Source organism: Euphorbia lathyris, chromosome 8, assembly GCF_963576675.1.
Source record: "Euphorbia lathyris chromosome 8, ddEupLath1.1, whole genome shotgun sequence".
NCBI lineage: Eukaryota > Viridiplantae > Streptophyta > Magnoliopsida > Malpighiales > Euphorbiaceae > Euphorbia > Euphorbia lathyris.
This window is the reverse complement of record NC_088917.1, coordinates 45,948,542-45,964,362: the sequence shown is the minus strand read 5'-3', so window position 1 is coordinate 45,964,362 and position 15,821 is coordinate 45,948,542. Positions and strand designations below refer to the sequence as shown.

At 39.2% G+C, this 15,821-nt stretch overlaps 1 protein-coding gene across 1 annotated transcript; it reads left to right on the top strand.

Moving 5' to 3' along the window:
- The first annotated feature begins 7,285 nt into the window (after nucleotides 1-7,285).
- LOC136202845 (uncharacterized) lies at nucleotides 7,286-14,960 on the top strand. Its single transcript, XM_065993772.1, has 5 exons — nucleotides 7,286-7,520; nucleotides 7,694-10,278; nucleotides 10,702-12,450; nucleotides 13,383-13,638; nucleotides 13,729-14,960. The coding sequence occupies exons 2-5, from the start codon at nucleotides 7,765-7,767 to the stop codon at nucleotides 14,313-14,315; spliced, it is 5,106 nt and encodes a 1,701-aa protein (XP_065849844.1). The 5' UTR covers nucleotides 7,286-7,520; nucleotides 7,694-7,764; the 3' UTR covers nucleotides 14,316-14,960.
- Nucleotides 14,961-15,821: the final 861 nt, after the last annotated feature.

Here is a 15,821-nt window from a genome sequence, read left to right as displayed (position 1 = left end):
CTAGATATCAAGGTAACCCTAAGGAATCTCATTACATAGCTGTAAAAAGAATCCTTAGATATTTGCAAGGCTCAGTGAATGCAGGTCTATGGTATCCCAACACTACTGACTTCACACTCCTTGGTTACACTGATGCTGACTATGGACGAGACAAGCTAGAATGAAAGAGTACCTCAAGAGGATGTCACTTTCTTATGAACAGTCTTGTGTCTTGGTTCAGTAAGAAGCAGTCATCAGTAGCCCTATCAACCACTAAAGCTGAGTACATTGCTGCTGGAAGATGTGTTGCTCAAGTCCTCTGGATTAAGCAGCAACTAGATGACTATGGAGTAAAGATAAAAACCATTGAGGTCAAATGTGACAACAAGAGCGCTATCGACCTATCCAAGAATCCAATTCAGCACAGTAAGATGAAGCATGTCAGCATAAGACATCACTTCATCAGAGACCATGTACTCAAGAGTGAGATCAAGCTAACATATGTTTCAACTGATGAATAGCTCGCTGACATATTCACGAAGCCATTGGCTCGTGAGCAATTCTACGTGCTGAGGGAATCAATAGGTATGTTCAATCCTCTCTAATAACTCTTAAGTATAAATTGTGCTAAGTGATAAACTGACTTGCATGTTGTGCGTTAATACTGAGTAGATAACCTATCCTTTAGGGTTAGCACGCTTACTAGGATGACATCATCATCATAACTCTAGATACCATGCGCCGTAAATAACATTAATGTTAGAATTATGGCCTATGAGTGGTTCAAATTCTAACCGTTGAACTCTGACCTCTCACCTCCTTTATCTTCAACTATAAATAGAGAAGAAATCATTCCCATTTCTCCATACGCTTGAAATTATTCGCAATCTCTCTCTCTCTCTTTCTCTCTATTTCTCATTGCAATCTGCTCTTCAATCACCAAGAACATCATGTCTTCTTCTCGTGAGGAACAAACATCCTCCAGTGGCACTAATCAGTATGAGGAAAAAGCCTCTAACATAAATCCCTCTTCATAGGAGGAACAACAACTGGATTATAAAGATACCCCTAAACATCAAACGAACATCGGACACAATGAACAACTTGAGACTGAAACCCAAAACATTGACCAACCCGAAACTCAACAAACTGGTGATGCTGAGCATGATCCTGAAGCTCAAACTTAACAAACTCAGCACCATACTAAATAGCATGCTGAGTCATCTCAGCCTAAACCTAAAAAGGCTGGAAAAGAACCCAGACAACGAACGTTCTATACTACGAACGAAAGTCTGAAGAAAATCGACGAACCACAAGTCCACATCTCCAGATTTTTCTCCCTAGACTTTATTAAGTCAGCTCAGCCATTCTGCAAATGGATAGCTGACCTAAATTGGGAAACCCTTTTTGGTCTTCATGGAATCACATATCCAGCACTTGTCGAGGAGTTTTACAGAAACTTGAAGGTTGCTGATGACGACTGCGATTTTATGGTCAGTTTCAGTTAAGGGTAATGAGCTCACCATCACGCCCAAATATTTGGCTGACCTATTGAAGCTCAAGGGAGAAGGAACTGAGCTTAGGAAAGTTGGCGATGAGAAAGACGTGGACTACAACAAGGAGTATTGCAAGCCTAAGGGCTTCACTGGTGAAGTCTCTGCAACCTCCCTCTCACAACCTCAGCGTCAATCCCACTACATGATCGCAAATTACCTCTCCCCAAAACTCAACTCCACCACCTTTGCCTCAAACTTCGAGCAGTGCATAGTCTGGCACATGTTGGAGAAGAAGTCGCTGAACATGTCGGTCTTCCTAGTCGGTGCGTTCAAACGCAGTATAGTGAAGCTCAGACTGGGCTCACTTATCACAACTATCCTTGAGGACCATAAGATAAATCTTGAAAAGGAGGATGCTGAGGTTGGAACGGAGATCACAGCTGAGTGTCTCTAGACTCTGGCACACAGTAGACCACAAGTGCCTAAGGGCAAGAAGACTAAGGCCACTAAAAGGCAATGAAGCTGCCAAGCCCAGTAAGGGGAAGAAACGCAAGGCTGAAGAGCCTAAATCTCCCGAGCCCAAATCCCCCAAGGACGTCACCGAAAAGGTCAGAGTCACTAAAAACGACTCTGAGCCCACGGCTGTTGAGACGCCACAAAACCGTGCTTCTACTGATGAACCTTTAGAGGATGAGCAACCTCTAAAGAAGAAACCGACCATAAGGGTCAAAGCATTGACACCTTAGATGCTGGCTATTGATGTACCTGAGGATTCTCACTTCCTCAAATCACAAGGGATGGCTACTTAGGTCACTCCCATTTCCACATCTGCTTCGGGTCAACAAGCCCCTGCTATATACATCATTCCATCCACCACTAATCAGCAGGATGAACCAATCCACACTGAGGAGGAACCTGCTCAACAAAACCAATCTCCTCCTCATCCTCAATCATCATCTCATATCCCCACTTCCTCTTCAAAACACAAACACCATCGGTCAAGCTGAGAAAAGAGGTACAAAAAGAAGAGCAACAAACCCAAAGTTCACTTTGTTGATGAGGAAACGAATGCTGACATCACCTCTTTTGACCCATCCAATATTGAAATAATCTTCCCATTCTTCCAACCTAACACTCCGCTGACTGAGCCCTCAACTCAGGAAAAGCAAGCCTCTGTTCCTGAACCAAAGGAACAAGCCTTATCTGAACCCAACTTGGGCCCCACAACGTCCAACACCGCTGTTACTAACTCTTCCACTATTGAGTAAGTGACTGAGTCTGCTGCTGCTCCCAACTCATCTCATATTAAGCACGCACATAATGAATCAGAAACTCCTGTCCCATCTACTCAACCTCAAAACACTTCAACTAGACAAGAGAAGGAATGGATCCCTGAGCATACCACTGACCCCGAAAGGGAGATTCATGCTCAATCCTTCATCAACGCCACCGAGGAAGGTAAAAGGCTTCTTTAAGTTGCCTTTGACCTAGCCAATAACATGGCAAGATCTCAAGACTCAACTCCCGCAACCACGTCTGCTGAGTCTACCCCACTTAGCCAGACAATACAGTTACTGAGTGAGATACACTGCATCAAGGAACTTCTAAACTCGTTAACTGCATTGGTCTCACAGCAATGCTACTCAGCATTTGCTGACCGCATGGCAGCCCTCTAGTTAATGATGATCAAACACATGAACTGCCTTGAGGAGAAGATCGTGGTTCTATCAAATCTAAACTCAACTGCTGTGACATCTGCTGAAGCCAACTCCCACTTCCAGCAGCTGACTACTGAAATATCCAAAGCTCAACATTCTATCACATCGTCATCTGAGTGCATAATCGAACAGGTTGCTGAGGCCATTAGGCTTCTCAATATTAATTGTGCGGCGATGGAGACTATGGAAATGAAGACCTCTGCCATTTATCACAACACGAAGGAAACTTATGGGCACGTCAAACATCTGACTCAGCAACGGGGTAGTCAGGATAGCGTTGTGCTGACTCTTCATCAGCAATGCATCTCTAAGCTTACTGATGCGATGTCTTGGCACACGAAAGCGTTCCAATTCATCCTCAACAATATGAGTGCAACTGGTGTTGTACCTTCATCTCAGATGGAAGTTGGACTGTCTGTTTTCAACGGACTCTCAACAAGTGCAAGTGAGCTCAAAATGTTTTCATCCAAACTTTCACGAAGCGCTGCTGCTGGTCAATCTCTCCCTTCCTCTTCCCAACCCAGTACTGATGCTGACAAAAAGGGGAAGAAAGAAAAAAAGAAATCCAAGGAAGAACATATGAGCCGTTCTACTGAGCAAGGAACTCAACAAACTCACTCCTCTTCCTCTGGTCCTAGATAGCAACAACAACAAAGAAAGTCCAAAACTGTTCAATGCAACATTAAGAAGTAGATAGACTCCTTAGATAGCCTGATAGCTTCTTTGATCTTCTAGTTTCTTTTTGTTAAGTGTATAACTGCTGACTTGCTTATATACTGTGTTGTTTAAATAGAACGTATCTTTTACCTATCGTGTGTTGACTACTATACTCTGTCTATTATGCTTTCATTTGATTAAGCCTTTCAATTTCATTGCCTATGTCCAACTAATCTTGACTTGCTCATAACGTCTCACACTTGAAAGATATTTAACAAACAACTCAACCCAAGAACAAAACCAAATTCATTCAAGCATAAACTACTGAGTACCCTAAACTCAGTGACCTTGATGACTCAATGTCATCCTCGACTCTGATACCTGAACACTCTTGACTTAAAAGATAATATTTGTTTTCAAGTATCAAGACTGAATAAAATGAATATGTTCTTAAAACTGACCCGCTTATGACCTTAAACTCAACTTTGCTACTTTAATCCTTAATTATCTAAAGCAAAGCTAAGTCAGTAGGCCAACTCTTATGGGGAAGAACTCAGAAGCAAAAGTAAGGTCAACAATCATGGGGGAGCTTCATGTTGTGTTCTAACTTTAATATTTTTGCCAACATCAAAATGGGGGAGTTTGTTGAAACACATTTCCACAATGATTTTAATTTGATAAAATTATTTAAATTAGAATTAAATTCCTAAGTTAATATATTCCAACACATTAAATTTAAATGCTTTGATTTAATTGTTACTAATGTGTTTGTTCAAGTGTTGTTTGAGTATTTAATTCACAAGTGTAAAATACATTAAGACCAAGGCCCAAGCCCATTAAGCAAGGTCAAGACCCAAGCAAATAGATCCAAACTTATGAATCAACTCAGCCCAGCAAGAAGAAGGTTCTAGAAGACTTGCTAACTACTTCACAACGAAGCCATCGAGTTCAACGGATAACAAACAAAGTAGAAGTTGACTTAGCAAACTTGGAGACAAAGGCTACCTAAATGAGGAAAGTTTCAATTGCATCAGAAAGGTTGTCATCCCGCTGTCCAGGAATCTTTGCCTTAAATAGAGAGACAATCTGAAGCACTGACCAAAAGCTACTGAAGCACTGATCAAGACAGAAAAGATTACGTTCTCATTGACCGAAGACACAAGCACTAAGGGTGAAAGGGATAGTAGAGCTGTTTCCCTCCAACGGTTATTTTGAATTTCAAAATGACCGAAGGCTCAAGGTGTCACTATAAATAGGCCTTTCATTTGCTTCATTCGATGCAGATCTTCACCAAGTCGAAACGCTGACCAAATTCCTACTTGAAGTTTCTGTGCAAAAATCAAAGCAATCTTACACCAACTCTTATCTTTGTGTAAACAATTACAATAGATCTTACTAGTGTTCTTTGTTAATAGAACAAAAATCTTATCAATTCTTAAATTGTAGGAGACTTTGAGTTGCTCGGTTTTAGCACTCAGAGCTGTTGAGTATAGGATATAGAGGAAGGTACTCTGTATACTCGCTGAGTATAGGATTAACTAAAGCTGCTTCTGACCTCACTCAATATCACTGTGCTAACAATTAAGTGAAAAATCTTAAGTGTTAAAAGAAACAAGTCAGCCTTTAAAAAGAAAAACTTTAAATAGTTCCTTAACCCTTCTTAGGAACTAATCCTATATCACAAGAGACCAACAAAGAGATTCGATAGAATATACGAACTCCAACTAAAATAAACAAAGAAAAAGCACTAAATCGGTAGGAGGAGAAATAAGTAGATTTGTAAAACAGAAAAGTTTGAGACTCAACGCATCTTAAACTAAAAAAGAAAGTTTCAGAAATATGAAAAACTAGAAGGAGTTTCTTGAAGAATGAGACTCCTCGTCAAAAGAGCATAGCTCAATTGGTGGATTTGTAGGTCCATCATCTAAAAAAAAAACCTCCAATGCATCCTAGAAAAGTTTCTTAAGGGTCTGCTTGGATTGGGGTTAGTGGAGGTTAATTAAAGGGAGGTTATTTTTCTAACCTTGCTTGGGTAGGAGTTTAAATGGAGATTATTTTTCTAACCTTGCTTAACCTTGCTTGGGAAGGAGTTTAAGTTTAAATGAAGGTTAAATGAGGTTCAAAAACCTTCAATTTCAGTCCCACCAAATTGGTGGGATCTGGAGGTTCTCTAACCTCCCCTCCCTTTCGCTCCCTTCCCTTCCCCTCCCTTTAATGAACCTTGTGAAACTAGACCTGGCAATTATCGTGTTCGAGTCGTGTTCGTGTCGTGTCATTTCGGGTTCGTGTCACAAAAGAGTAAACCCAAACCCAACCCAAAAACTTTCGTGTCAAAGTCGTGTTAACCTGTTCGGGTTAGTGTCGATTTCGTGTCGTGTTTTCGGGTTACATGTAATTTTGTTATGCATATATATTAATAATAACTCTTAAAAATATAAAAAGATATGGTACTGTTTTTAAACGTTTTATATCATTTTTAGATTAGTATGTTAACAATAATTATCGAAAAGTTCGATAATATCATGTTAGATGGTCATGTAATGTGTTTATAACAATTTAGGAAATTCAAATCAATATTTGCAATTAATAATTATAATAATTTTATTTTTATTAATAAAGTGACATAAAAACACGAGAGAATATAACAATAATTTTCAATATCCGTGTCAGTTTCGTGTTTTCAGGTTGACACGAAAATTAACGTGTCATTTCGTGTCGTGTCATAAAACCCTAAACACTAACACTAAAAAAGCATGTCGTGTTCGTGTCGTGTCATCGGGTCGTGTGTCGCTTTGCCAGGTCTATGTGAAACCTTCATCCAAGCGGACCCTAAAAAAAAACCATAATTTTTTTTATTTTTTTTTTGGTAGAAAAAGAAAAGAAAAACGAACAACAACAAACTACCCAGGAATTAGCCTAGAGAAGCTAACCCCAATTCTATAATTTTTTTTATTAAAATATGAAGTTTTCATTTTCTTTTAGAAAAATAAAATTGGATCCACGTGTTTGTCCAAACCGGCGAATAGCTTGCCTACTCTAGTAGCGTGAGGGGTTTTATTTATGGCGCCCGAAAGCCTGATGGCAGTTATGGTATTTCACAAAATGTCAGGGTCTATTCAATAAAAGTGTAAATACATAGTATTTTTTTTTTGTTTCTGAAGTATACAATTTTAGCAATATTGAGTTGCTTAACTATCATGCAACTCTCATGCTAAGTTAAAATCTCAACCTTACACGTTGCAGTTGAAATCATCTCACCCGTGACTATATATCTCGTTTACCCTGAAATTTTGGTTCTTTATTTATTAAACCGATCACCCAAACAAAATCGCAACCATAAATTCTAAATCTAACCGTATATATTTTGACACGTCTACGATTGAAATTGTTCATTTGATCTATTTTGTATATTCAGCTATTTTATTTTTTATTTTCGTAATTTTTCGATCTAAACCCTGCCCTCTTTCGAAACCAAATGAAACCCTAGCTCTCCTCCGTCTCTCACGGTTAAAAAAAGAAAAAGAGAAATTCAAAAATTATCTGAAGATTAATCACTAAATCGATAAATCTTACAATTCAATTTCACAGTTTCAAACCCTAATTCATGTTTCCTGCATGTGATCTTCGCTGTTCTCTCCTGATATCGGAGTTTCAGTGCGTTTCGCTCCAGGTACATATGTGTTTTTTTTATCCTTTTCATCTGTTAATTCTGGCAATTTAACCTTAAATTGTGCTAGTGTTTGACGATCATGATATGTTCGTCGATTTCTTTGTTGTTTTTGGGGATTTTGATGCCTGGGGTATTATTTTAAAGTGTTTTTTTTGTCATTATGGTGATTACAGATCTGAAAATGTATAATGGAATTTGAAAATTGGGGATTTCGTGTTTTGGTGTTTGAACCGAGGCATTGTTGATGGAAAATAGAATAGGAAGTTCTCATGAAGCGGAAATTCCTAAGAAATCGAGATCCTTGGATCTCAAGAGCCTTTACCAATCCAAGGGTTCTAAAGAGGCTCAAATTAAGAACTTGAAGAGAAAGGGTGGTGCAGATGTTATTGGTGTTGAGAAGAGGCACGAGAAGAAGAAGAGTAGAAAAGCTGTATCCATCAGTAGTTTCAGAAAAGCTAATGGCAATGGTAGTAAGAGTTTGGAGGAAGTATATAATGGTAGTTTGAGTTCGGCTTCACATGATTCGAAGGATTCTAAGTTGGGGTTGAATCATCGGTTGAATGATAGTAGCGGGTTTAGTAGCATTTCACAAACTTTAGAGGGTGGCTTTACCAAAATCCCTAGGCGCAAAAGGGGTTTTGTGGGGCGAAAAAAGGTCCAGAATGCGGATCAAGTGTTGAAGGCTGCAGGACAGTCTAGTGCTAACCTGGACAATGTCGATCAGGTTGGTAAATCAACAGGCAAGCAGGTTGAATCTTTGAAGGCTAAGCAGACAGGGTCGGACGATCCAGAAGAAAAGAGAAATGATGAAGTTAATTCATGTAGGCATTTTGAAGAAAAAGATGGGACTGCTGGTCATTTGGCTTTAAAAAGTACAGATTCATCTTTGGAGAAACCTAATACTGGCCATTCTGTTGACAATATTGGTAATTCATCTCTGAAAAAATCACACAGAAAGAGGAGTAGGAAAAAAAAGGATTTGGTAGCAGTTGGCAAAGGTGTTGTGAAGCATGTTGAGCCATCAACTGATACAACTGTTAGAAACAGTAATCATTTGCGAGATGATGATGAGGAAAACCTTGAAGAAAATGCAGCTAGGATGCTGTCATCACGATTTGATCCAAGCTGTACTGGTTTTTCTTCTAATACCAAAGCTTCTGCTTTGTCATCAACTGATGGTTTGTCTTTTCTATTATCATCTGACCATGAATTTGTTGCTCATGGGTCGAACTATGTATCTGGGTCCGAATCTGTTGATATTGCTGGTAGAGTATTGCGACCAAGGAATCAGAATAGAGAAAAGGGCAACTCAAGAAAGCGACGCCATTATTATGAAGTTTTCTCTGGAAACTTGGATGCATATTGGGTGTTGAACCGTAGAATCAAGGTCTTTTGGCCTTTGGACCAGAGTTGGTATTATGGCCTTGTCAGTGGCTATGATAAATTGAAAAAGCTTCATCATGTCAGATATGATGATCGGGATGAGGAATGGATTGATCTCCAAAATGAGAGGTTTAAACTCTTGTTACTCCCTAGTGAAGTTCCAGGAAAACCTCAAAGGAAAAGATCCGCGACGAGAGAAAAGTTCTCTAATGAGGAAAAGGGAAAATCGAAACTGAGCAAAGAGAAGAAAGACTTGAATATTGAAGATGATAGTTATTTAGGTAACTATATGGACTCGGAGCCCATCATCTCTTGGTTGACCCGATCTACTCATAGGGCAAAGTCTTCTCCTCACCATGCCTTGAAGAAACAGAAGACCTCTGGTCTATCCACTCCAGTGGCATCATCGTTACCTGATGAAGCAGAGGCAGTGAGACATAAGTGTGCAGGAGGGGGTTCACTGAAACAGGATAACAACAACTTATCTGGCAGTTATGCCATACCTGACAAGTTTTCTGGTGGTGGTGGAAGTACTGAGGTGTGTCACGAAGAAGCTAAGCTTTGCAAAGATGAAAAGTTTCGTCTTGTTTATCAGAGGAGGAGGTTTCGCAATGCAAGCACTCATCCATTGAGAGGCAATAATCTTTCTACGGGTGTACTGGAATCTGATGGTTCTCTTTGCCCTGTTGTGCTTTTATCGGGGGCTTCAGAAAAGCAAGATTTTTTTTTGGGAGGATTGGACCCTGATAGAAATGTTGAAAGGTTGGGTTGTGTCAAGACTTTTTGGTTGACTGATGTTTCTGGTCTTCTGAAACTGAATCCAGAGCTGGTAGAATCAAGACAGTTCAGGCTTGAGTTCAGTTTGGCAGTGCCTTTTATCAGCAATCATTCATTTGTGGCAGACCATTCTTGGTTCTTCCATGCTGTATTTCTGCTTCATTATGGTACCCTGATAACTACTTGGCCGAGGGTTCAGTTGGAGATGCTTTTTGTTGATAATATAGTTGGCTTAAGGTTTCTCATATTTGAAGGCTGCTTGAAGCGGGCCATAGCATTTGTTTTGCAGGTCCTGGCTGTATTTCATCAACCTACTGAGCAAGGGAAATTTGCTGACTTGCAGTTACCAGTTACTTCCATGAAGTTCAAATTCTCATGCATTGAAGATATCAGGAAGCAGCTTGTTTTTGCTTTTTACAACTTCTCTGAAGTGAAGACTTCAAAGTGGGTGCACCTGGACTATACACTCCGAAGGCATTGTTTGCTTGTGAAGCAGCTACCTCTATCAGAATGCACATATGATAATGTTAAGGCACTTCAAATTGGGTCTAGTCAGTTGCTCACTTCTTCTGTTTACAGAGATCCCATCAGGACCAAGGTACTTATTCTTTTTTCTGTGTCTTCTTCTGAAGATGATATGATGTTTTAAATCATTCCTTAGGTGTTTGAGATCCCTTTGCATAAAGATTCTCTCTTCATCATCCTTGTTCATCTTTCTATCTGCATCCTTCTGATTATCCATTTCTTGATGGGCCTGTCTCAGATTCATCTTGTTTGACTTTTTTTTTGAAAGGAAAACTTTTGTTGGTTGGGTTTGGGTTTGTTGAACTTGTGGCTGTTTGGAAATTTCTCAATGTGTATTACTATTAATTAATTACAAGAGAAATTGGCTGGTTATACCATTTGTTTTGGTTATGCTTTCAAAGCTGGCGATTGTGCTGTTGCATTTTTCTTTTCATTGGATACATTTCGGCTGTGGCTATTATTGGTATTAATTGCTGTGAATTTTACCATATTCTAGGGCTCAATAAGGAAATCTAGGCATACCAGTCTCATGCGTGTATCTAGAGAACCCACACATGCAAATACCAGTCTGCCCTCTAATTCTGACAAGACTATCAGATGGTTTCCTCCATTTGCTCTTTCTTTTGCTGCAGCTCCTACTTTCTTTCTTGGTTTACATCTTAAGCTGCTTATAGAACATAGGGCGACTTTCAATTTTCAGTGTACAACAGAGCATCAAGAAAATTCTGGTAGTTTACTGGCAGATGACTGCTCTAGTGTGGAGGACTGCTCCAATAGAGGTTCAGAAAACACTCCATATGATTTCAGGGCTTCTTTAAGGGATACTGATTGCAATGAATGCATATCTTGTGTTAAAAAGGATGCACATGCTATTGGAGTCTCTGTAAGCGGAAACTGCTGGAGGAAGCCTCCTTCAAATCACCAAAATGGTGATGTAACTGTTGAAGCTTCTGCCATCTCCAAGGATCATGCAGAATTGGGAAGTGATGCTGTTGCCTCACTGAAGAAGTGGCAATTGCTCCATTCAGAGACCGAAAAAAACGATGTATCACCGAAATCATCAGTTCATGAGTCTAGTATTGGTTCTCAATCTCTTTTGAATAGTCTTACAGTAGAAATTTCATCTGTTAATCAATTTGATAAGCATGTCGAAAAGGAATCACATGGTGCACCTCAATCTGTGGATTTATCTTGGAATATGAATGGTGGTGTAATCCCCAGTCCAAACCCAACTGCTCGCAGAAGTACCTGGCATCGAAATAGAAGTACTTCCACATCTTTTGGGTACCTTGCACATGGATGGTCAGAAGGAAGGGGTGATCTTCTCCAAAATAATTTTAGTAATGGACCAAAGAAGCCAAGGACTCAGGTCTCCTATGCATTGCCTTTTGGAGGTTTGGATTATGGTTCAAAGAATAAAAGCCATTTCCAGAAAGGGATTCCAAATAAACGAATTAGGACTGCAAATGAGAAGAGGTCATTGGAAGTTTCTAGAGGTTCTGGAAAGAATTTAGAGATGCTGTCTTGTGAAGCAAATGTGCTGATAACACTTGGGGACAGAGGGTGGAGGGAATCGGGGGTGCAGATTGTATTAGAGCTTTTTGATCATGAGTGGAAGCTTGCTGTAAAACTCTCTGGTACTACTAGGTATACGTACAAGGCTCATCAATTTCTGCAGCCTGGGTCAACAAACCGGTATACACATGCAATGATGTGGAAAGGGGGTAAAGATTGGATATTGGAATTTGCTGATCGTAGTCAGTGGGCTCTTTTCAAAGAGATGCATGAAGAGTGTTACAACCGGAACATTCGTGCAGCGTTAGTTAAAAATATTCCTATTCCTGGGGTTCGCTTGATAGAGGATAATGACGAAAATGGAATAGAAGTTCCATTTATCCGGAGTTCCAAGTACTTTCAGCAGCTTGAAACTGATGTAGAGCTAGGTTTGGATCCATCAAGGGTGCTTTATGACATGGATAGTGATGATGAGGAGTGGATATTAAAAAATCAAACTTCTTTTGAAGTTGCTATTGGCAGTCCACACAAGATCTTGGAGGAAATGTTTGAGAAGACGATGGACTTGTTTGAGAAGGCTGCATATTCTCAACAACGTGAGCAATTTACATCAGAAGAAATAGAAGAGCTAATTGCTGGGGCAGGCCCAATGAGAGCAATAAATATTATCTATGAGTATTGGCAGCAGAAGAGGCACAAGAGTGGAATGCCTTTAATCCGTCATCTGCAGGTAAAATTCTTGATACCTATATTTTGGCTGTTCATATTCTATTTAAAATGTAGGAAGGATGCATGCATGATTCTGCCCTTATTTGTAATATCGGATGGCATACAGATACAGTGTATCTTGATAGGAACTTAAATATTATGTGAAATAAAGAAAATTTAAGTGATGGATTTTTTTTTTGTGTGATTGAAAATCACAAAGAGGTCATGATTTTAGTTTAAATCAAGAGAAAGGTTGTGTTTTAATATTTGACTTCAGATTGATACACCTGCATTTGCATTGTGCATAACTTGGAGATGATAAAGTAGAAACAGTAGAACAATGGGAAGATGTTTGATGGTAATATAGAATTCGTACAGTCATAACATTTGAGATGATTCCTCATCTGCTCTCTCTCTCTCTCCATCTCATAGTCACGTGCAATGATTTTACTTTCTTGTTGGATTAATGTTATAATTGATGAATTAGTGTGTTTGAACTGAAATTTTCGTTATAGCCCCTTTTTGCGGTCAAACTGCAATTATCAAGATGTCATCTAGGGAAATGAATGTGGATTGAATGCACCCATTAGTTTGATGTACAAAAATTGTTTTTAAATTCTGTTTAATCGCATTTTGTTACACTGTGGACTGAAGATGATTTCTTTACTGAACAACTTTGGCTGTTTGTAAAAAGTTACCAGTAGTTCCTAAGCAGAGGAAAGGCCTTTTGGATACCACCTTTCTTTTTGTTTTTATCGTTTGATTGTATGGGCATATATTGGTTCTCTATTGTTGAATTGTTTGCATGTATGTGGTTGCATATCACATCTGTATATTCATCTATTGAATGATTTTCTGGTTATGTGACCTAACTGTCCTATCGTCTTACCTTTATTATCTCGTGTGTAAGATTGAATTTTTTCTTTTTTTGGGTCTTGCATCGGCTTTTTTCAGCCACCACTATGGGAAAAGTATCAGCAACAGGTGAGGGAATGGGAGCTAACAATGTCAAAAAGTAACACTGTCCCCCCTAATGGGTACCATGAGAAATTTGCACCTACAGAGAAGCCTCCCATGTTTGCTTTCTGCTTGAAACCCCGGGGTTTGGAAGTGCCCAACAAGGGCTTAAAACAACGTTCGCAGAGGAAAATCTCAGTTTCTGTTCATGGCAACACCTTCTCAGGATATCATGATGCGTTTCAGAGTTATGGTAAAATACCTCAACCCCTTGTTTTTTTTAATTATTTATGGTAGACTTGTGCATGAAGTCTTGAAATCTATCATGCTATGCTGCATCCAGGAAGAAGATTAAATGGTTTTGCTTCTGGCGATGAAAAGTTTATGTATCAAGGACATAATTTTGAATCTCTAGATGATTCTCCATTGCCTCAGATATCACCAAGGTATTTTTCACCTCGAGAGGCAGGTGGCAAAGGATATTTTTCAATCAGTGATAGGTATGATAGGTATGATCGGGATCATATCCAGAAACTTCACAGGCGCAAGACAAAGAAACCTGGGGCATTCATTTTTACTAATGATACTCAGATGCATGCAACATATAATCAAAGAATGTTTGACAAGAGAAATAGATATAGTCAGTGGAATGTGGAATCATCTGAGTGGGCAAGCCAGCGGCATCATTACTACTTAGACGGGCCCTCATGTCTAGGTCATGAACAATTTGATGGTTCTGATCTTGACGAGTTCAGGATGCGTGACGCCACTGGTGCAGCTCAGCATGCTCTTAATGTTGCTAAATTTAAAAGAGACAAGGCTCAGAGATTGCTTTATCGGGCAGATCTAGCTATACACAAAGCTGTGGTTGCCCTCATGACTGCCGATGCGATCAAAGCTTCCTCTGGGGACTCAAATGGAGACGGGTAAAATGAGAAAATTGAGATGAGATGACAAGGGTAGGAACTCTGCGAACCCCTTCAGCATGCAGTTCTGCAGCCAAAGCATCCACTGATCTACTTGGAAATTGTTTTTTTGTGCTGGACAGTGAGGTGTTTTGTTTCTCAGTGGCAGTGTTTATCACTGATTCTAGAGAGCTTCTAACAGGAGGGTTATGGCAGGCAGGAGGGGAAGAACTTTTTTGCTTCAGCCTCTATGTTGTCATTGCGAAGGCAGTTTTTTTGTGGCATTGCATAAATTCTTACCCACTAGTTTTTATCCCAGCAGCAGGTTCACATGCAATGATCCTGCAGGTAAGGGATGCATGGAATTTTGGCTACCAGTCTTTTGTACAGATTTTTTCCCCCTCTTTCTTTTCCCTGTTTCTTTTTTTTTTTTTTTTTTTGTCTTAACCTTGATATTGAAGTGGCAGTTGGCCGAAATAATACAACCCGCCCTGAGGAATTGAATTACCATTCCTGTCTGATTGAATGTTGGAGCCATTCACTTAGATAGAAGTGTAACAGGTAGAACATGTTATATATCTCTGGAAAAAGAAGAGGGAAAATTCTGTAAGTAAATGATCTTATAATTTTTCATACAAATTTCTTCAAGGCTTAGAAGCTGTTGTAGTTATACTGTTCCCTTTCTAGTTCCTACTTGAGCCATATTAAGTAGGCTTAAGCAAACGGCAAATTCAGAGAAATTTGTGTGACAGGTTTAGTGTTATCTAAAGAAAATTAACATATCTGAAGCATCAAATGACGAAATGCTTCATCTTTATTTTGCATTGAGGACTTGTCATCCATTGTGGATGTGATTTTTGAAACTGATAGTGTAGCGTTCCTTCACTGTTTGTCTTTTTTGTTTTTTTGACACTATATCCTTACAGGCATAAATATTTTGATAGAAATTTCACTTGTGAGTGAAAGTCAATAACAGCATCATTTTGTATATATATTAGTGACAAAGTGTGTTTTGTTTTGTTTATATTTTTGGTGATAGCATGATGTAAGTGTATGAAGTTACACATGGACTCGTATGAACTCTGATAAGCTTTGTTGGTTAAATTTGTGTGGAGCAAGTGTTGTGATGTGAAGTTGTAGGAGTACTTTTTGAATGGTGAATTAGGGATCATTTAAGTTTCTGGGTGCATTAATGTCACCTCTCATCCAACAGCACTTTTTACCCTTGCCATTCTATAAAATCATGTGAGTTTAAGAATGATTTTTGCATTATCTCAAATCTCAATTGCTGAAATACATTAATGTGTTGCCGTGAGATGTTCTCAATTGCTGAACTTTCCTCAAAACTTCGACCTGTTTAGAATACCTTTTGATCCTGTTCTTTCTACGGCTCCTCTGTCATAGTAGTAAGCTTTTTATTTTTCCTCAACAACCTGCCTTCTCCTATTTGGTTTGAGAATGACCCGAACTTGAGTTGCCATAGACTAAACTTTATTCATCAACAAAACCGCCTGTTTTGTAATAATCAATA